At 41.6% G+C, this 22,838-nt stretch overlaps 2 protein-coding genes across 2 annotated transcripts; one reads left to right on the top strand and one right to left on the bottom strand.

Annotated features, from left to right (window-relative positions):
* Window positions 1-186: 186 nt before the first annotated feature.
* Window positions 187-8,128, bottom strand: LOC121874428 (the record flags this gene model as incomplete). The annotated part of the gene is made up of 5 exons (XM_042378555.1): window positions 8,067-8,128; window positions 3,193-3,329; window positions 2,486-2,690; window positions 2,201-2,394; window positions 187-339 (listed from the first exon to the last, which is right to left on the bottom strand). Coding segments are annotated over exons 2-5 (660 nt in total), but the record flags the coding sequence as incomplete, so codon positions are not given.
* Window positions 8,129-13,105: 4,977 nt separating this feature from the next.
* LOC121874427 (replication factor C subunit 3-like) lies at window positions 13,106-21,444 on the top strand. The gene is given in 8 exon segments (XM_042378553.1): window positions 13,106-13,305; window positions 14,033-14,170; window positions 15,897-15,943; window positions 15,945-16,060; window positions 16,921-17,120; window positions 18,034-18,152; window positions 19,603-19,771; window positions 20,669-21,444. Coding segments are annotated over 8 exon segments (1,065 nt in total). The 5' UTR covers window positions 13,106-13,218; the 3' UTR covers window positions 20,858-21,444.
* Window positions 21,445-22,838: the final 1,394 nt, after the last annotated feature.

Below are 22,838 nucleotides of genomic sequence, written 5' to 3'. Positions count from 1 at the left end.
CTGCCCCTAATATACATGCTCAACTGTATACCTCCTATAAATATTGAGTCAATGTAAATTTATATGATAATTTTACTGTATAAACATCTATACTGTACCGATCTCTCTATCTATCTATCTATAGTATCTCTGTATCTATCTACAGGATATCTATTTATCTATCTACTCATCTATCCATCTATCTACCTGGTATGGTGCTGATCGACACATACAACATCTCTCCTCCTCCTTGACAACCTCACACAGCACGTCCCCAGATACATTGCTGAGGGTAAAGTAGTCCCTAGTTCCCTCCACTGTGCCCAAGGTGATGTCTGGGGAGATGGTGGTGGTGACGAACTGTGACCAGAGGCAAGGATTAATGTCAAATGAGAATCTTTAGTTATTTAGTGATGGTTGAAATGGATGTCTTTAGTGATGGTTGAAATGGGTGTCTTTGGTGATGGTTGAAATGGGTGTCTTTAGTGATGGTTGAAATGGGTGTCTTTAGTGATGGTTGAAATGGGTGTCTTTAGTGATGGATGAAATGGATGTCTTTAGTGATGGGTGAAATGGGTGTCTTTAGTGATGGATGAAATGGGTGTCTTTAGCAATGGGTGAAATGGGTGTCTTTAGTGATGGATGAAATGGGTGTCTTTAGTTATGGATGAAATGGGTGTCTTTAGTGATGGATGAAATGGGTGTCTTTAGTGATGGATGAAATGGATGTCTTTAGCGATGGGTGAAATGGGTGTCTTTAGCAATGGGTGAAATGGGTGTCTTTAGTGATGGGTGAAATGAATTGTCTTTTAGCAATGGGTGAGGAAATGGGTGTCTTTAGTGATGGGTGAAATGGGTGTCTTTAGCAATGGGTGAAATGGTGTCTTTAGTGATGGGTGAAATGGGTGTCTTTGTAATGGGTGAAATGGGTGTCTTTAGTGATGGGTGAAATGGGTGTCTTTAGTGATGGGTGAAATAGATTGTCTTTAGCAATGCGTTGAAATGGGTGTGTCTTTAGCAATGGGTGAAATGGGTGTCTTTAGCAATGGGTGAAATGGGTGTCTTTAGTGATGAATGAAATGGGTGTCTTTAGCGATGGGTGAAATGGGTGTCTTTGTGATGGGTGAGGAAATGGGTGTCTTTAGCAATGGGTGAAATGGGTGTCTTTAGTGATGGGTGAAATGGTGTCTTTAGCAATGGGTGAAATGGGTGTCTTTAGTGATGGTTGAAATGGGTGTCTTCTGATGGGTGTCTAGCGATGGTGAAATGGGTGTCTTTAGTGATGGGTATCTATGATGGATGAAATGGGTGTCTTTAGTGATGGATGAAATGGATGTCTTTAGCAATGGGTGAAATGGGTGTCTTTAGTGATGGGTGAAATGGATGTCTTTAGTGATGGATGAAATGGGTGTCTTTAGTGATGGGTATCTAGCGATGGGTGAAATGGATGTCTTTAGTGATGGATGAAATGGGTGTCTTTAGTGATGGGTATCTAGCGATGGGTGAAATGGATGTCTTTAGTGATGGATGAAATGGGTATCTAGCGATGGGTGAAATGGGTGTCTTTAGTGATGGATGAAATGGGTGTCTTTAGTGATGGATGAAATGGGTGTCTAGCGATGGGTGAAATGGGTATCTTTAGTGATGGATGAAATGGGTGTCTTTAGTGATGGATGAAATGGGTGTCTAGTGATGGGTGAAATGGGTGTCTTTAGCAATGGATGAATTGGGTGTCTTTAGCAATGGATGAATTGGGTGTCTTTAGCAATGGGTGAAATGGGTGTCTTTAGTCATGGATGAAATGGGTGTCTTTAGTCATGGATGAAATGGGTGTCTTTAGCAATGGATGAAATGGATGTCTTTTTTAGTAATGGATGAAGTGGGAGTCATGATAATTTAGCGATGGATGAAATTGTATATCTGAAGCAGCATCTAGAGGTAAGTATCTGTAAATCAACTGTAATAGAAAAACAGATTCAGTAGTATGGGAGAGAGGCCAGAGAGGAGAGGGGCTACACTCCCCTTCACTAGTGCATTTACAAGAGCTGATCAGATTTTGTGCAATGTGGCGGCAATCTTGTGTTTATTTACATTCGACAGAGGGAAACTCACAATAGTAAACACAATCAAATCAAAACAATAGGTCTAAGATAATTTGTGAGTTGTTTACACGACGAGTACCTGTAAACACACTAGTTGAAGGGGACTGTATGATACTTGCCATCTCTAAGGAGGAACAGCAAGAAATTTCGGTGTGGCGGTGAATGTCCAGAACGTGTTGGCCATTTCTGCTGGCTAGATTGAAGGTTACTCCCGGTCCCTTTTCCAAACTGATGCAAAAGCACGACGTCTCCATATCGATAATCGCCGTGTACAGTAAATTCTGGGTGGTGTCGGTGAAGACGTATGCGTTATCTGAGGAGACCAAGGAGGGGTTAGATTGGTGTTGGCTGTATATCATTGTCACTATCATCACCTCACCTCAGCTCGACCCAACCTAACTGACCTTTCCGATAACTGAGGTAGATTTGGTGAAGGTTGGTGATGGGGTTGAGGCCGTAATGGTTCCAATCCTGGGTATAGTTGGCCCCTGGGGTATAGTTGGCCCCTGGGGTATTGTTAGCCCCTGGGGTATTGTTAGCCCCTGGGGTATTGTTAGGAGAGGTTGGATCGGATAGTGGTGGAGCAGAAGGGGCGGTGGAGGTTTGTTGCTGTGAAAAAAAATTATAATGATTAATTTGACGTGAAAATGTGTTTGTGTATTAACCTAGAAAGTGAGTTTAAGTGGGTTTGTGTGTTGATAATGATACTGTTTGTTTGTGAACTGAGAGAGAGTGAGTGTTAATTGAGAGAAATATGTTTGTGAAATGAGGGAAAGTGTGTATGTACATTAACTTTGAAATAGTGTGTTTGTGTGTTGATAATGATAGTGTTTGTGGACTGAGAGTGAGTTTGTTAGGTGAGAGAAAGTGTGTTTGTGGATTAATTAAGAGAAAGTGTTTGTACTGTACATTAATAAAAACCTTAAAACACCCTCAGAACCCCTTAAAATCCTTCAGACCTTCTTTGAAAAAAACACCTTAAAACACCCTCAGAACCCCTTAAAACACCCTCAGAACCCCTTAAAAAACCCTCAGACTCCCTTAAAAACCCCAGAACCCCTTAACCCCCCCCCCAGAACCCCTTAGTAATTTTAAAACAGCAGGTACTAACGAAGACATAATTCTGGAGGCAGGTGGAAGGGTATAGCTGCATGCTGATAGGGTCAATGGTGTATGGCTGACCCAACATCACCTGCTCGCAAGATGGTGGCTGGTTCATGGTCCCTTACCCTCCTCCTCCTCCTACCCCTGCAAGGTAAGTAAGAGCTTTAGTGTGAGATGGATAAATGGTTGAGAGGGTTTCCTTATGTGATGTCAGGTTTTTTTTATGTGATGTCAAGGTTTCTTTATGTGATGTCAGGGTTTTTTTATGTGAGGTCAGGGTTTCTTGATGCCAGGGCTTCTGCAGTGTTGCCAAGGGCGCCTACACCCCTTCAAGGTGAACACACAACATTGGTATGACTGCTAGAGCGAGAAATAATTGGTTAGTAAAGTGAAAAGTGTTCCTACACAATGTCACTTAAATAGTTCAGTAGATTGTCGAACCTTCCCTCCCTCCCCCCCCCCTCTCTCTTCTTCCCCTCCACCCCCAACACTTGAGGAATTACTTCACCTAACCACTCTTCCATCTTTTCTCCCCTCCACTTCCCCCTCTCCCTCCACCCCCCTCTCCCTCCCCCTATTTGACTACCCCCCCCTACCCCAGTTATATCGAGCTATCCCCCGCCCTATGAATAATACACTATGTAGTGGCGGCTCTCAGTAGTGAATAACATGCACTCCACAGCCTGTAATGTCATGTATCTAAGCCTGTAACCTTCAACAACCTGTAATGTCCTGTATCTAAGCCTGTAACCTTCAACAACCTGTACCAAAGCCTGTAGTGTTCTGTATCTAAGCCTGTAACCTTCAACAACCTGTACCTCAGCCTGTAATGTCCTGTATCTAAGCCTGTAACCTTCAACAACCTGTACCCCAGCCTGTAATGTCCTGTATCTCAAGCCTGTAACATCCTGTACCCAAGCTTTTAACATCCTGTAATCCCAACATATGACTCACACACACACACACACACACACACACACAGGTGACCACGGGAGATATTGATTACCCAATTTGGTACACCTGTGCAGGTAGTGGGTGAGCTTTGTTGATGTAGCTACAATGTCTGTCTAAAGTTAGCAGGAGGGAAGTTTCTCGTAAGTCAAGACGTAGTAGTGAAGTTGGACTGGGAGCTGGGTGGTTAATCATTCAAGTGAAATAAGCTGGGGTGGTTAATCATTCAAGTGAAATGTTGGGTGGTTAATCATTCAAGTGATATAAGCTGGGTGGTTAATCTTCAGGTGATATAAGCTGAGGTGGTTAATCTTCAGGTGAAATAAGCTGGGGTGGTTAATCTTCTGGTAAAAATAAGCTGGGGTGGTTAACTTTCAGGTGAAATAAGCTGGGGTGGTTAATCTTCAGGTGAAATAATCTGTGTTTAATCTTCAGGTGAAATAAGCTGGGGTGGTTAATCTTCAGGAAATAAGCTGGAATGGCTATGTACTTTAGGTAAAAATAAGCTAGTGGTTAATCTTCTGGTAAGCTGGGGTGGTTAATCTTCTGGTAAAAATAGCTGGGGTGGTTAATCTTCTGGTAAAAATAAGCTGGGGTGGTTAATCTCTGCAAAAATAAGCTGGGGTGGTTAATCTTCTGGCAAAATAAGCTGGGTGGTTAATCTTCTGGTAAAAAATAAGCTGGGTGGTTAATCTTCTGTAAAAATAAGCTGGGGTGTTAATCTTCTGGTAAAAATAAGCTGGGGTGGTTAATCTTCTGGTAAAAATAAGCTGGGGTGGTTAATCTCTGCAAAAAATAAGCTGGGGTGGTTAATCTTCTGGTAAAATAAGCTGGGGTGGTTAATCTTTCTGCAAAAAATAAGCTGGGGTGGTTAATCTTCTGGGTAAAAAATAAGCTGGGGCGGTTAATCTTTCTGGTAAAAATAAACTGGGGTGGTTAATCTTCAGGTGGCTAAGCTGTGGCACTTTCAGGTGTAATGTTGGGGTGGTTACATCTTTCAGGTGTAAGGCTGGGGTGGTTAATCTTCAGGTGTAATAAGCTGGGGTGGTTAATCTTTTCAGGTGTACAAGCTGGGGTGGTTAATTCAGGTGTACAAGCTGTGGCAATTCGTGGTGTATGTTGGGGTGGTTATAATGATTGTCCATCTGATAGGAGGAGGAGTGAGTGAGTGGTGTGTGTGTGTGTGTGTGAGTGATAGGGTGTGTGTGGTGTGTGTGTGTGTGAGTGTCTGTGGAGTGATAGGGTGTGCGTGTGTGTGTGTTTGTGTCTGTGAGAGTGATAGGGTGTGTGTGTGTGTGTGTGTGTGTTTATATGTCGGTGTCTCTATGTACGTCTTGTGGTGCAAGAGTACACCACTATCTCATCTGGGTAAAGTAGTACCACAACAATCAACACCCCAAGGCCACACCACACCCATGCCCCACCACACCCCACACACCCCACACACCACACACCACACACCACACCTACACACACACCCCCACACACACACACACCAACCCACAACCCCAACCAACACACCCCACACACCAACCCCACACACCCAACCCACACCCCACACCCCACACACACACACCACCCCACCAACCAACCCCACACCAACCCCACACCACACACACCCCACACACACACACAACCCCACACCACACACCACCCCACACCACACACCACACACACACACACACACGCACACACACACACACACCCCACACACCACACCCACACACTCACACCCCACACACCACACACCCCACACACCCACACACCTCACAAACTCACACACACCCCAAACCCACACACCACAAACACACTCCACACCCCACACACCCCACACACCCACACCCCACACACCCCACACACACACACACCCCACACACCCCACACACCCCACACCAACCCCACACACCCACAAACCACACCCACACAGACCCACACACCACATCCCCACACACCACACCCCACACACCACCAACAGCACCACACACCTCACACACTCACAAACACACTCACACCCCACACACTCACACCTCACACACTCACACCCCCACACATACCACAACCCACACACACCACACCCCACACACCACACCCCACACACCCACACACCTCACACATTCACACACCCAAACATCCACACACCCCACACACTCACAACACACCTCACACACTCACACACCCCACACACCTCACAGCACACCCACACCCCACACACCACACCCCACACACCCTGCATCCCCACACACTCACACCCTCACACACACACCCCACACATTGTACACACCTCACAACACACCCACACACCACACACCCCACACACCACAACACACACCACACCCCCCCACACACCACACCCCACACACCGCATCTCACACCACCACACCCCACACACCCCACACACCCCACACACACACCCCACACACCACACCCCACACACACCCACACATCCCCACACCCACACACACACCACCCCACACATACCTACACACACACACCCCACACCCCACACCCTACACCCCACACACACCTATACATTATCCCCCACACCACACACACCTATACACATCCCTCACACCACACACCTATACACAACCCCCACACCCCACACACCTATACACATCCCCCACACCCCACACACCTATGCATTACCCCCCACACACCCCCTTCCGTGACAGTAAACTCAGATAAATTGATTCCCTCCCAGCAACAAACAGAGTCATTTATAACGCGAAAAACATTTAATATCAATCATAATCATTTTATCTGAAATTACGTTAAAAATTATGCATAAAATCACATAAAAATTACGTTAAAATTATCCATAAAATCACATAAAAATTACGTAAGCATTTTTGTTTTCTAAGGGGCAATAACAAACCATTAATTATCCAAGGGCGGCTGGTCTGGTCTGGTCTCAAGGGCGGCTGGGCTGGTCTGGTCTCAAGGGCGGCTGGGCTGGTCTGGTCTCAAGGGGGGCTGGGTTGGGCTGGTCTCAAGGGCGGCTGGCTGGTCTGGTCTCAAGGGCGGCTGGTCTGGTCTGGTCTCAAGGGCGGTTGGGCTGGGCTGGTCTCTGGCGGCGGCTGGGCTGGGCTGGTCTCAAGGGGGCTGGGCTGGTCTGGTCTCAAGGGCGGCTGGGCTGGGCTGGTCTCAAGGGCGGCTGGGCTGGTCTGGTCTCAAGGCGGCTGGGCTGGTCTGGTCTCAAGGGCGGCTGGGCTGGTCTGGTCTGGTCTCAAGGGCGGCTGGGCTGGGCTGGTCTCAAGGGCCGGGCTGGGCTGGTCTGGTCTCAAGGGCGGCTGGGCTAAGCTGGTCTGGTTCCCTGTTGATACGCCAGCAACAGGTGTGGGCTAAAAGGAATAACGGCGTCTGATTGGCTGTCTTGTTAATCAGGACAGCCTGTGATTGGTTGATTCGCTGGAGAAAATATCACATGGGTAGGTGAAGTTCATGTTCTTTTTTAATTCATGCGTTTTGTCTTTGTTCATCACGTTCTTCAGTTGTTCAGTATATGTTCACAACCTGTTAACCTCGCGTTCTCAACTTGTTCTTCATACGTTCACTACCTGTTCTAGCGTTCACTACCTGTTCTTCGCACCTTCACAACCTGTTCATCACGTTCTTCCACTTGTTCTTCGCATGTTCTCATACACGTGGGGTTGTCTGGTGCACGACACAATATAACACCACAAATACAATATTATGCATTCAATTACCTTATTATTTTATTATTATTAGTTAAATTTTGTTAACATTATTTTAGGTTTTAATTATTTTCGTTTTTTTGGTGAAATAATTAGTGTTTGGGAATTATTTGTATTAATATAATTGATTTTTTTTTAATAATCGTTAATAATTGGGTTTTATGAATTTTTTTTATTGGAAATTATTATATATTTTAGTTGTTTTAAGTTGTGGGTTAAAATTATCTGTGTTTACCTTTTAGAGTTTGTCGGTTAAATGTATTATAAACAAGAGGAAGATGAGGGCATGTCCACCCTCTCCTGACGCCCAAGGGACACTGAGTCATGGTAACCTCAGGCGGCCCTTAAGTTTACACCTCTTGAGCCCCGATACGAGCACCTGGGATCTCACTACCCGAAGGTTATATGGCCTGGCGTGACACTGTAAAGAGGTGCGAAGACCTACCTTGTTGCAGGGTGGCTCGTAGCACTGTCTTGTCCCCCATCGCGTGACATTGCCGCCGTCGCTTAGTTACGAGTGATTCTAGGAACTATTGTATGAATTTATGAATGAATGGAAGACAACAGGTATTTACTACAAGAATGGCAGTTTCTGATTGGCCAGATTTACGCAAATCAAAAGAAAGATGGCGGATGATTTGAAGATTATATGACGTCATCTATTTGTCAATAAGTAATTATGATTGGTTGATTTAAGATGGCTGACGCTTTCAAGATTACATGACGTCATCAATAACATGTGACGTCATCTATCAACAAATAGATTATGATTGGTTGATTTTAATGATTATCAACAAAATGTGCAATCTGATTGGTTGTTTGACTGTATTGGCATTGAAAATCACTCATTAAACGTCAATATTAAGGTGTTCCGCGAATGCTTGCAAGAGATGAAAGTGATAGTCATTCCAGGAACGCCCAGCAGTGTTTGTGCATTATTAGTGTATGTCAAGGTTCGATGTGCGTATGTGTGTGTGAAAGCGAGAGCCAGTGTGTGTAGCAGCTTTCTCTCTCTCTCAAATAACAAAATATGAATCCTTTCTGAAGTCTTAAATCACCAATGAGATTATACACTACCTCTTACACCAGGTTCCAATATTATTTTACACCAGGTTCCAATATTATTTTACACTAGGTTCCAATATTATTTTACACTAGGTTCCAATAATATTTTACACTAGGTTCCAATATTATTTTACACTAGGTTCCAATATTATTTTACACCAGGTTCCAATATTATTTTACACCAGGTTCCAATATTATTTTACACCAGGTTCCAATATTATTTTACACCAGGTTGCAATATTATTTTACACCAGGTTGCAATATTATTTTACACCAGGTTGCAATATTATTTTACACCAGGTTGCAATATTATTTTACACCAGGTTGCAATATTATTTTACACCAGGTTCCAATATTATTTTACACTAGGTTCCAATATTATTTTACACTAGGTTCCAATATTATTTTACACTAGGTTCCAATAATATTTTACACTAGGTTCCAATATTATTTTACACTAGGTTCCAATATTATTTTACACCAGGTTCCAATATTATTTTACACCAGGTTCCAATATTATTTTACACCAGGTTCCAATATTATTTTACACTAGGTTCCAATATTATTTTACACCAGGTTCCAATATTATTTTACACCAGGTTCCAATAATATTTTACCCCCATAACTTACCATAAAAAACATCTTATTTCAGGTCAAGTCTTACCAGAATTCCAACAAAATTTTCAGACTTATTTACTTTAAGCATCTTTAAAGCATCTTTAAAGTAGGATAAAATTTAAGACTTTATTCACTTAATATATTTTTATTCAGGTTTAAGTAATTGGTCTTCATATGAGTACAGAATAAGTACATAGTCTTAAAAGTACTTGTGTAGTTTGATAAGTATATATTTATTAATCGAAGGACATAATTATCTAATAAGTACATGTTTCTCCACCCCAGCTTAATTCACCTGATAATTAAACACCCTAACGTGTTTAATTGCGTGAAAATAAGCTGGGGTGTCTAATCTTCATGTCATCTGAACTGACCTACTATTATCTTAGGTCAGGTCAACTATGTGGGGGGACTCATTAGGACAATGTTCCAACGACCCCAATCACCTGTTTTACCACCCTCCCGTAAACCAAATTGGATCAGGTGTGTGTCAGGTGTGTGTAAATGTCTCACTCACTATCGTCATCGGAATTCATGTGTATATCATTATTATCTTCGTTATTTACATTATTCTTCCCATTTATTTCCTTATTTATCCTATCTACGTTATCCTCTTGTCTGGCTATTACACACTCGTCTGTAGGGGCTGAGACAGGGCGGATAAGAGCGGGACATTCGCCAGCTGGTTCCCTTTGCTTCACTCTCTCGTAAACTGATTTCCACCGAACGGGTAATGGAAACATGGGGCACTGTTGTTGTCTCTTCTCATTCCTCAGTTTCCTCCTGGCAATGAGTCTCACGTGAACTGGGTTTTGGGGTACACGTTTCCAGCGAACAGGTACCGGGAATGAAGCTATTTTGGGCGTTGGCGATGGTGTACTGGGTGTTGGAGATGGTGTACTGGGTGTTGGAGATGGTGTACTGGGTGTTGGAGATGGTGTACTGGGTGTTGGCGATGGTGTACTGGGTGTTGGAGATGGTGTACTGGGTGTTGGAGAAGGCATTGAAGACGTCACAGTACATCGTTTCTTGTTAGATTTGCCCAAAGATCCACTTAAGACCTCAACACCTGCACCTACCATCTCCGGACACCTGGACTCACCTTCAGGCACCGATTCACCTGTTGTCAATCTAGATATCAAATTACTTAATGAAGAAACACATCTGGTTGATCTACACCTGGTGGGACAATTAGCAGGTGAGATACACTCATTAACACCTGGGTATGATTGGGCATCCAGTTCCCCTGCCCACCTGTGCTTATTGTTGTTGTGCTGGTGATTGTAGAGGCTATCGTATGAGGGATCAGGAGGACTATCGTAGGACAGTCTTCGGGCAGCACCTACAGAAGGCTTTCCACTATGAACTTGTTGTGGTTGTTGCAATTGTGGTTGTAGAAGTTGTGACTGTTGCAATTGTGGTTGTAGAAGTTGTGACTGTTGCAATTGTGGTTGTAGAAGTTGTGACTGTTGCAATTGTGGTTGTAGAAGTTGTGACTGTTGCAATTGTGGTTGTAGAAGTTGTGACTGTTGCAATTGTGGTTGTAGAAGTTGTGACTGTTGCAATTGTGGTTGTAGAAGTTGTGACTGTTGCAATTGTGGTTGTGGTAGACCTGACTGTTGCAATTGTGGTTGTAGAAGTTGTGATTGTTGTAGATGACAAAGAGATTCGTCGTGTCGTTGTGGTAAATGGGTACCTGAAGGAGACAAGATCACTGGCAGGTAGAACACAGGGGCGTCATAGCGAGGGCTGGGGTGATGTGTCTGGTGGAGGGTAGAAGAGGAGGCGTGTGGGGTACTGTTGACTCTTCCTGGAAAAGACAATAATGGTGGGGTTAGCTGTTGATCTCACTCTCTCTCTCTTACACACAGTCTCTCTCTCTCTCTCTTACACACAGTCTATCTCTCTCTCTTACACACAGTTTCTCTCTTCATACACACACACACGCATGCTTTCTTACACACACACACACACAAATTTCACAACACAGTGTGAACTTCCGACCAATGAACGCTAACAACCCCACCTGACCCAACATAACCGCTCTGTGACCTAAAATTACCACGGTCACTTTTCCCAGGTGTTCCAGAGGTCAGGTCAGGTCAGGTCAATTTTGGACCTGAAGATTAGACACCCTAGTTTATCTCACCTGGATTTGAAGATTATTCGCATTATATTAAATCAATCGTAATTTATTAATATATTCTAACCATTCAATGATTTACCTGTATGCTGGTGATATTGTGCGCCAAGAAGTGAGTTAGTAGGTTGTATATCTTGCTGTTCGCTGGCAGGTGGTAAAGGCTTAGCGTACAAGCTGTTTTTCCTCCGTTTTCGATCCATTTCAGGCACAAACTCTGTTATTGGGTGACGAGATGTATTATTTCTCTTGGTGCTGTGTTGTGGTGATGGTGGTAAAGATTCGTGTGTTGCATCATCCTCACTACCATTTATATCACTCGATGATAAGGGATTCAGCTGGGTTCCTGTGAGGCTTCCATTTGGTGAACCATGAAACGAACTCATTCTAAGGTTAGGTTAGTTTAGGTTGGATTAGCTAGGGTGTTATTGCGGGTACTTCCAGTCAAGTCATATCACATCAGTTCATATATAAGTATCCTGTACACTCACTAGGCTTCTCAGTACGTCAGCACATCCACCACAGCTACCACATCCACCACAGCTACCACATCCACCACAACAGTTGGATAAATACTGATAATGCAAGGCTACGGGGCTAAGGTTGTCCAGGGTGATGGGCGGAGTCTATTGGTGACCTCTGATTGTGTTGACCAATAGGAGGTGGTTATTTAATCCAACAGACTCAAGACGGCAGTTGATTGGTGGGGTGAAGTGTTTGACCGCCTCGAGAGCATCTTCCAGTTGACCCAGAAAGGAGATGGTGGTGGTCAGGGTCATGTGAGGTCAATGTGTGATTTGCCGCACCTGACCTTGTGTCCACACCTGCACCCTCGACTCAGGTCAACTTGGGGTAATTGTCAGTCAACTTATTCATTATATTGTGGAGTAACATTGTATTACCTGAAGATTACCAACCCCAGCTTATTTCACTTAAATATTAAGCTCCCTAACGCCATTTGCCTGGAATAAGGTGAAGCTTATTTATGGTGGTTAATCTTTAGGGGAAATAAGCTGGGGTTGGTAATCTTCAGGTGATCACAGATTTTTCTATCCATGTTTGTGTTAATTAATAATTTCAGGTAAAAAGTTGTACATTTATTCTATTGATGGGAAATTAAAATCACGTTGATGTAAAACATTTTTTTTATTAATACAATAAAACAAAACAAAAACAATGGTATAAAGGAAGAAGTACATATATAAGGTGTTATAAAATAATTATGATTTGTTTTGAATAATATGTGAAATTCTAAAAACTAGAATAATCTGTCCACTAAATATAAGTTATACATTTTAGGCTCGTCTTTCTGTACTATTTATTTTATACATCTAATCTTGCAAATAAATATATTTTTTAGGATTTCATTACTTTTTGATGTATTTAATTTTGATATATTAAAGGTTATTTATTTTAAATATATATGAAAAAAAACTGTAGGCTCGTATTCCTCCCATTGTTTGTTTACATCGTCCTCCCATCTTCCCGCGCTTTTTCCCGGCAGGTCTTGGATCACTAATTCTCTCAACGCTATTAATTATCTCACAACTTTTGACAGTTTAAAATGTCTTTGTGGGTTGATAAGTACAGACCAAAGGAATTAAGTAAACTAGATTACCATATACAACAAGCTGGACATTTGAAGAAGCTGGTAAGTGGAAAAATGAAATTGTAATATTATTTTGATGTTTTTCTCTCTATTTGCATTTAAAAACACATATGATATAAAGAAATGTAGAGTAACTTTAGAAAGTGCTATTATACATGTTTTTGAGTAGTTAGTGGTGTCTATTTAATTCATTACGTTATGGCGTATTTCCGAATTTTTGTGTAATATATTTTGTAAATGAGGTTAAATTTTAGACTGATTATGCATTTTAAATTATATATATGGCTCAATAGTTCATCTTTGTGGTAATCAGACATACGTTACTTCAATCATGTTTCGTGATCATAGTCTGTGGGTCTGAATTCAGTCATTTCCTCAGACAACGTGTAAGTTATTATGCAAAGTGTAAATTGTCGAGTTTTTATAGGATTTTCTGGAGGTAAAAAGCTGTTTGGTTTATATTTGTTAGGTTGAGTTGGTAAGGTTAGGTTTTGTTTAGTTGGGTTAGGTTAGGTAAGATTGGTAAGGTTAGGTTGGTTAGGATAAGTAAGATTAGGTTAAGTTAGTTTATGTGAGGTTAGGTTAGTTTAGTTGTAAGGTCAGGTTAGTTTAGATAAGATCATAAGGATAAGTAAAGTTAGGTTAGTTTAGGTAAGTGTAAGGTGAGGTTACTTTAGGTATGGTTAGGTTAGTTTAGGAAAGGTTAGGTTAGGTTTTCAGAGTAGACAAAGTGGTCAAAAACCTTATACACACCTCCTCTGTTTTCCAGGTTGAGTGCGGTGACTTTCCCCATCTCCTCGTGTATGGGCCACCAGGAGCAGGCAAGAAAACGCGCATCATGTGTCTACTGCGGGAACTGTACGGTGCTGGTGTGGAGAGACTTCGTATTGAGCATCAGAATTTTCAAGTAAGTTTTTGTATTGGATCACGTGAAGATTAGACACCCAGTACCGGATTAAGGGGTTGGGGGCCCCAGCTGACAACTGAAAATAAATATAGGTAATATCCAAGGTCAATAGAAACAATAAAATCTAGTAATAATGACACATTTACAAATTATTTATTCCATTCAAAGAAAGCGTATACATTCATTTACAAATGCACTTTTCGTGATTTTTTCTGGCAAATAAACGTATCACATTGTCAAATGGAAGTTCTCTTGAAATGTCTGACTCGGTGCTTAACAGCCTCAGATTGTTGAGTCTCTCCTGGCCCATCGTGGTCCGCAGTCTGTTTTTGATCGGTTTCATTTTTGAGAAGGAACGCTCCCCGGTATAATTGGAGACCATTAACACCAGACATTAACACCGTTTCTACATTTGGAAATGCTGATTGTAAGCCATCGTTTTCCTTTATAATTCTGTAATAAAACGACTCATTGGGCTCATCCGCGGCTTTTGCACACAACTTTACCAGAGACGAGAATTGAATAATTTCATTGGAGATGTTTTCATCAATATCTTTTCCATAAGTTTGCTGAAGATTTTCTGAAGCAGAATGAATGGCATCGGCTGATATGGTTTCCAGATTGCTTAAAAGGCCGAAGCTCTCCTTCACCAACATGTATGGAGAAGTCCTTTCGATTAGGGATATCACGAGGTGATCAATGACTGTGAGGAAGCATTTTGTTTGGAAATTGTCTGTTGGACTGAGATCCACTTCCCTTGAACGTCCATAATCCAGTGGAGCGAGCCGCACTTTTGGTCTCCTCTAACGACCTGAATGGACAAACTCGGTGCTTCTTGCCAGATCTTTTGATTTTTCCTCGTAGGCATCAAAACTGTCTCGCTTTCTTTCAAGGAAACCAGCGAATTTACTGCTGATTGAAGAATAAGTTTTGGATCTTGGAGAAGTTTGTGTGGGTGTTGTGTTCACTTATTTATACAGCATTTTTATTATTTTATTATAATCTCTGTTAAATAAGTTAAATCAGTTCACCAAACACGAGTTTTAGTTGGAAATATTTGTGGCGGCCGGGTGGAGTTACAGTAAGTGGTCCACAGTGGGTGTTAGGCAATCTGTTCCACTTGTTTATCGCTCTGTGGTAAAGGTTTTTAAAACTTTTTTTTTTTTTTTTTACAATGTTGTGGGCGGGCCCTAGATGTGGGGGGCCCTGGGCGTGCATCCATCCAGTACGCCCTCCCCATAATCCGGGCCTGTAGACACCCCCCTTCCCCCCTCCTTATTATTTTTGGGGTGACGTGAAGATTAGACACCCCCTTGCTTATTTTATCTGACGGTTAACCACCCTAATGCTAGCCTAACCTAACCCCCACTGATGTTCATTCAGAATATTCATGCAACAGTCTTGTATGTTTATTTATCAGATGATATCGGTTATATTTTGAGCAACCAAAACTTTGGTTGGTTTAAGTCCATCTTGGGTTAGGTTAGGTTGCATTTGGGTAGCATTAGAGTAAGCTAGTTTAAGTTGGGTTGGGTTAGGTTAGGTTAATGTTCCTGTGATAATTTTCCTTGTTGTTTTACACTTAGTTTAAGTTGGGTTGGGTTAGGTTAGGTTAGGTTCCTGTGATAAATTTCCTTATTGTTTTACACTTAGTTTAAGTTGGGTTGGGTTGGGTTAGGTTAGGTTCATGTTCACTGTGATAAATTTTCTTATTGTTTTGCTTCAGACTCCATCGAAAAAGCTAGACTTATCGTCACCATCAACCCTTAACTTCTGTCTGAGTCAACCCTAGTGGCGTGGGCTATTACGACCGCGTGGTGAGATGCAAGAACTCATTAAAACTATGCGCCTCCGTGCAGCAGCTGGACACAGGCGGCCAGCGAGCCCAAGGTGTGTGGGGGAGTGAAAAATCAGGGTAATGTGGCAGAGTAGACGCAACAATTTCAACGATGATTAACTCCCCCAGCACTAATCTAACATTCCCAGGTAAGTTAGTGTGGTAAATCATCAGGTAAAATAAGCTGGGGTGTCTGTTCTTCATGTGATCCTGAGCAGTTATTACTTGTGCTGTTCTTTCTGTGTTGTATTACCATCAACTAACTGAGGTATAGTATAATAATAATGGAAGCCCCTCAAAATCAAGGATGGCCGGCCCAAGGGCCACCTAGGCGTGAATTTGTTAAGGTGTAGAAGCTGTTGCCAACACAACAACCACACCCCAAATTAACGAGCTGCATGACCTAGTGTCAAGGAATACGGTAGTCTGAGAAGACCAGACAACTCGCCAACTGCACTGGCTAACCATTACCTCTGAATACAGTCCGCAAATCAATTAACATCCAGGTTCCCAATTACTGCTGGTAGACAGGCAAATGGTGTAAAGAAACTTTCCCATAGTTTCACCCTGTCCGGGGATCAAACCCGGGTCCACTCACTTGGGAGGCGAGGATGCTGACCATTACACCACAGGTATAGTATAAGAACTATCCCTACCACTACCACAACCATTACCACCAAAACAATCACTAATACTACCACCACCATGATTATTACTACCACTACCACAATTATTATTACCACCACAACCATCACTATTACCATCACCACCATTTTACAGCCATTTTCCACAACACTTACACAGGTTAGCCATAAAGTAATTGACAATTATGAAGATATTTACTATACTAGAACAATTCAACTCCGCTAAACAGCCATTAACTAGTGTCAACGGAATGACTCGCTCCTTCCAGTGGTGGTGTTGACGGAGGTTGACAAGCTGACCAAAGACGCCCAGCACGCCCTCCGCCGCACCATGGAAAAGTACATGGCCACGTGTCGATTGATTCTCTGCGCTAACTCTACCTCCAAGGTGATCCCAGCCATCCGCAGTAGGTGCTTAGGGGTGAGAGTCGCTGCTCCTTCCGAATTGGCAATATCACAGATACTACAGGTAAAATATTGAGGTTTTTTATGATGGTAGGACAAGAGCAGCATTGTCCTCACTTGGTAATGAGGGAGGAAACTGTGGTTTGTTGGTGTCATTCATAAGACCTCCATGTTTTGTGATGTCTTCCAAGTGAGGGCATTGTTGTTGTATATTCACGTATACACCTTATCTCCTTGAAAAAATCTGTATGGTAATGTGTGTGTATTTTTATGAGACTATACGAAGACTTATTTACCAACCTTATAATTACGGTCATGGCAAATTATAACTCGCTATACAGTCAGTTCTGCTATAACGCGATAGTTGTGTTCTTGTAAAATATCGTGTTATAGAAAATCGCGTAATAGAAATAACAGGGCTTATGGAGAAAATAGGGTTAGGTGCAGATTACTACTCGAAATCGAAAAAAAAATTAGTAGTTAGCCTAACACAAAGGACAGCACAGTCTAAATAAATGTTACAATCATATCTAATAATGAAATCATACAGTAAATGTAACACTTTACCTTGAAAAAATATGAATATAACTTGATGGGGGAGAAGGGTGATTTTGAGGTTGATAACATCGAGCTTCTCTTCAAGTGTTATATACTTTCTTTTACGATCATCACCGGGAATTCGATCACCAGAACGCTTCTTGGAGATATTCTTCTTTACCATATTCACAGTTAATACCACAAAATTGGAGAAATAGTAAGCAAAAATCGCTTTACAGCAAACAAGTGTTCGCGTTATACAAATATCGTTCCTCTATTCATAAATCGCGTTAGAGCCAATTTGCGTTATCAAAACACGCGTTATAGCAGAACTCACTGTATACACTACTTGTAACAGAACTTCAAACCTGTCTTACTAAATATATTCTACTGTAGTGTTCCTCTTCCATAGTCACTAAACTTACTTGGGAATTTTTCAGAGTGTATGCAAGAAGGAAGGTTTCATCTTGCCAGTAGAATTGGCCAAGAGAATCTCAGAAAAATCCGGTCGTAACTTACGCCGAGCGCTGCTGATGTGTGAGGCCTGTAAAGTGCAACAGTGAGTTTATATATTGGTTTGTGCTGATAACTACATAGGAAACAAGAAAACACTTAGTTCCCAAAAGCTTTCGTGTAATTCACATCTTCAGGGGTGAGTCTGTACTCACCCCTGAAGATGTGAATTACACGAAAGCGCTTGGGAACTAAGTGTTTTCTTGTTTCCTATGTGGTAATCAGCATATACAGTACTTGGATCATGCACACCTACAGTGGCTTATTTCCATATTTGTTTGTATTGTCAAGTTTTTGTGATTTCTTTCTTCTTTACTTACTGTAAACGCCTTAGTTAAGGACGTTCAGGTGACCGGCAAGTCGAAGGGAATGGTTGAAACCCACCTATTGACGCATTCAATATTTATTGATGTGGTCAAAACCTGCAGAGAACAAGGCATTCATTAGTATTACTTGGTGATCTATCTGATACATAATTAGTTAGTCTCACACGATTTCATCTTAATTACAATTGATTATTAAGCATAGTGACGTGATACAAAGTTCATAACTCTATTAATCTTAGTTACAGTTCATTCCACGTTGTCTTATAGCTCCAGATAAGGCAGGAACAAGTAGGCATAGTTAGTCCACAATAGTATTTCAGTACTGAGGGGTATGTCATCACTTTGGCTGTACTTACAAGTGCGGGTCAATGCGAACCAGTGTGGTGTTCCAAGGGACAATAGTACTGTGTAAATTGTTTCAGCACAAAACTTGGCCTGGATTGGGAGTCAGTGTATCACCACTGCTAGCAGAGGGCTGGTCCTCACAGCATCACTCGAGAGGGTGATCTGCATCATGGAGGCCAGGCGGCCACGCCACCCTCTAAACCATACACTTGGCAGAATCAGGGCCTCTTGTCTGTAAACACTGCCCCCCCCCCCCAGCCACCACATCTGATGAGGTCACAGGTTGCCTGGGGGGGGGGGGCACGTGGTCACAGGCTGGGAGATTTAATGTTTGTTCGGGTAAGGCGACGCCAGCACTGTAGCCAGCGGCGATAACACTTACTCTGCTTTATCTTCAGGGAATCTACTGAACATAAGCATCTGTAGGATATGTTGGCTATCCTTGGTTAAATTGATTTACTGTTTACCATTGTTTTGTGTATCTGCATCGTCTGTATACCTTCACTGTCCAGGCAGCTAAACTGTACTGGTATATAATATTGTGCTTTTGGAAACCCACTGTGTTGGCAGACAGGTCCACCGAGGCTCACCAATGAATGAGTTAAAACAAAGGTGGTATTATACTATTGGCTGTGCTAGCTAAGATGTGACACTGAAGACTAATGTGGAATGGAAGGAAGATTTGGGGAGTCAGTCGGGTTTTCATTGAATTAAGATCTAAAAAAAATCACAGATTGACCTTTTATTAATATTATTACTGTATTATTATTATTATTATTATTATTATTATTATTATTGTTCTTGTTATTACTATTATTATCACAGGTACCCCTTCACCGCTCAGCAAGCGATCAGCTCTCCTGACTGGGAAATTTTCTTACAACAAACTGCAACCAAGATCATGGAGGAACAGAGCCCAAACCGACTCCTGGTGGTGCGGGAGAGAATATACGAGCTCCTCACCCACTGTATACCCCCGGAGGTTATATTTAAGGTAAGAACGCTCATCAACTCAGCCCAGTAGTAGAAGACATTAGAGGTTATGTAGTAGAATACATTAGAGGTTATGTAGTAGAATACATTAGAGGTTATGTAGTAGAATACATTAGAGGTTATGTATATTTGCTGTATTTATCCCGAGTGTTGTTGTGTATCTTGAGAATAAATCTGTCTTTTTTTTCTGCTTAATTATTATTAGTTACAGATTATTTATTATTATTATTATTATTATTATTATTATTATTATTGGTCAGATGAGTCACAGTTCAAGTGGTTACGATTGGTTAGGGTGTATGAGAACTGGTGTCAATTTAATGGATGACTCGAAGATTAGCCCAAGTATATTTCTCCTTAAGATTTACCACCGTAATGTTAACCTTGTGTAACCTAACCTAACTTAATCTAATGTTAACCTAAAATCAACCTAGCTGAAACTAACCTAATGTTAACCTTGTGTAACCTAACCTAACTTAATCTAATGTTAACCTAAAATCAACCGAGCTGAAACTAACCTAATGTTAACCTAGGCTAACCTAACCTAACTTAATCTAATGTTAACCTAAAATTCAACCTAGCTGAAACTAACCTAATGTTAACCTAGGCTAACCTAACCTAACTTAATCTAATGTTAACCTAAAATCAACCTAGCTGAAACTAACCTAATGTTAACCTAGGCTAACCTAACCTTAACCTAATGTTAACCTAAAATCAACCTAGCTTAAACTAACCTTATGTTAACCTAGGCTAACCTAACCTAACTCTACTTCCTCAGGTAGCATTAAGGTGTCTCATCATCAGGTGAAATATTAAAATAAATAAATAAAATAAAACAGGTAGCCGAGGTTCCTTGCCCTAAATACGTCCATAATAAATGACAATCACGCACTTGCAGGGGTTACTGAAGGAGCTGGTCCGTAACTGCGACGGGGAACTCAAGTTTGAGGTGACCAGTCTAGCCGCCTACCACGAACACCGCCTAAACCTGGGCTCAAAGGCTATATATCACATAGAGGCCTTCATCGCTGCCTTTATGGCCAGATACAAGAGGTTCCTGGAGGAGAGTGTTCCTGATATATTCTAACAGGGAAGATAGTATGCTGGTTATATTCTGATGAGATGGCAGGGAGGATAGTATGCTGGTTATATTCTGATGAGATGGCAGGGAGGATAGTATGCTGGATATATTCTGATGAGATGGCAGGGAGGATAGTTTGCTGGATATATTTTGATGAGATGGCAGGGAGAAAAGAGCTTGGGGGAGAGTATAAGATATATTCTTAACAGGACGTGGAAGAGAGAATGTCGGACATGTTCTAGGGAAAATGAGGGATTGTGTCTCCTTCAAATATTTTGTCTCGAGGTAATCTGTACCATATTTGGCTCACCTGAAGATTAGACACTCATAGCTTATTTCAACTGAACTTTAACCACTATAATATTAACTTAATCTAACAATCTAATCCCAACCTAACTTAATCTTAACCTAGTATTAACCTAACTTATATAGCACCAACCTAAGCTAACCTTTTTTATGGAGATTATCCCACTCATGCACAGGTCGCTGACACAAGGAGGGGGAGGGGGAATTAATTGCACTATAAATAAATACAAAATTGAAGAAGAAAGATCAACAGTGAGAAACAATATATGTATGTTGTGTTGTCAGTAGTAAGAGAAACAATTGAGACCCTGCAACTGTGTGTAAATGAGTCAGAAAGTCAGATCATCAACCTAGGACTTGGTCACATATGGCAGCAGGGTCTACCATTAGACAACACATTATGCTTCCAATATCTTCCCAGGCAGTAGTACCTCCCTAACTTAACCTAACATATTCAATACCAACCTAATGGTAATGACGCAGCTAACTTAACTCAACCTATTACTAACCTAGCCTAACTTAATATTAACCCAACCCCAAGTTAACATCAAACAATTTAATCATCAGGTGAAATAAGCTGGGGGTGCTAATCTTCAGGTGATCCTCATATTAACTTATGAAATCTGACAAATTGTTAACCAAGTAGAATATTTTACCAATAAAATCATCAAATTAGTGACTTTATTTGACTACACATGTTTGGGGATGGAACAGTAATTGTGAACATTTTTGTCAATGTGAAATAACAGAAAATAATTAACAATCAAGGTTTACATGATGTAATTGAGGGGCCAACTGAAATAAATTCCCTATGAAGTGGATTCAGTTTCTTACAAGGGTGTTGAACCCATGTTGAGGTGGATTCAGTTTCTTACAAAGGTGTTGAACCACTTTTGAGGTGGATTCAGTTTCTTACAAGGGTGTTGAACCAATTTTAAGGTGGATTCAGTTTCTTACAAAGGTGTTGAACCACTTTTGAGGTGGATTCTGTTACCTACAAAGGTGTTGAATTCTTTTTGAGGTTGATTCAGTTGTGTACAAAGGTGTTGGAACTCTTTAAGAGATGGATTCAGTCACCATGGTGTTGAGGTCCAAATGTGCATCAACTGTGTGGCAGAGAAATGAAAAATGTGAAAAGTGCATTCACAGACAAGAAGGCTTAACAGTGAATGAAGGTGGAAGCCTCACTAATGAATAAACAAGGACTTGGCTGAGGTGATGAGCCACCCCTTGTTGAAACAAAATCTTATTGTTCAAAAGCATGACACAAGAAAGCGTTCATAAAAACAGTATGAGGCCGAATTTGAAGCCAGATTAATAGAGACATTGTCCCCAGTTCCTCACAAGGATCTCTCATATAGGTCGTTATCAAAGGGAATGGTTGAGAAACGGTGGTCGGAAAGCCCCAATGTACCATAACCAAGTAAATGTCCCCAAAATTACCAGAATGCATAATTAACTCGATATCTCAAGCTGAAGTAGTATTTTATGAACACCCAATTAAGTTACAGATAACGCATATCATAAAAATGGCTATGTGGTTTGTTTTACAGGCATTATGTTCTGGGCTCAACAGGTGGTTGCCAGCAGAATCATGATGTCTGGTTATTTGGATCACCTGAAGAATATCCACCCTATCTTATTTCACCTAACACTATTTTGGGAGATAGGTGAAGTTAGG

The sequence above is a fragment of the Homarus americanus genome, unplaced genomic scaffold, assembly GCF_018991925.1.
Source record: "Homarus americanus isolate GMGI-L3 unplaced genomic scaffold, GMGI_Hamer_2.0 scaffold6268, whole genome shotgun sequence".
Taxonomy (NCBI): Eukaryota; Metazoa; Arthropoda; class Malacostraca; order Decapoda; family Nephropidae; genus Homarus; species Homarus americanus.
This window is presented reverse-complemented; position numbering and strand designations above follow the sequence as displayed.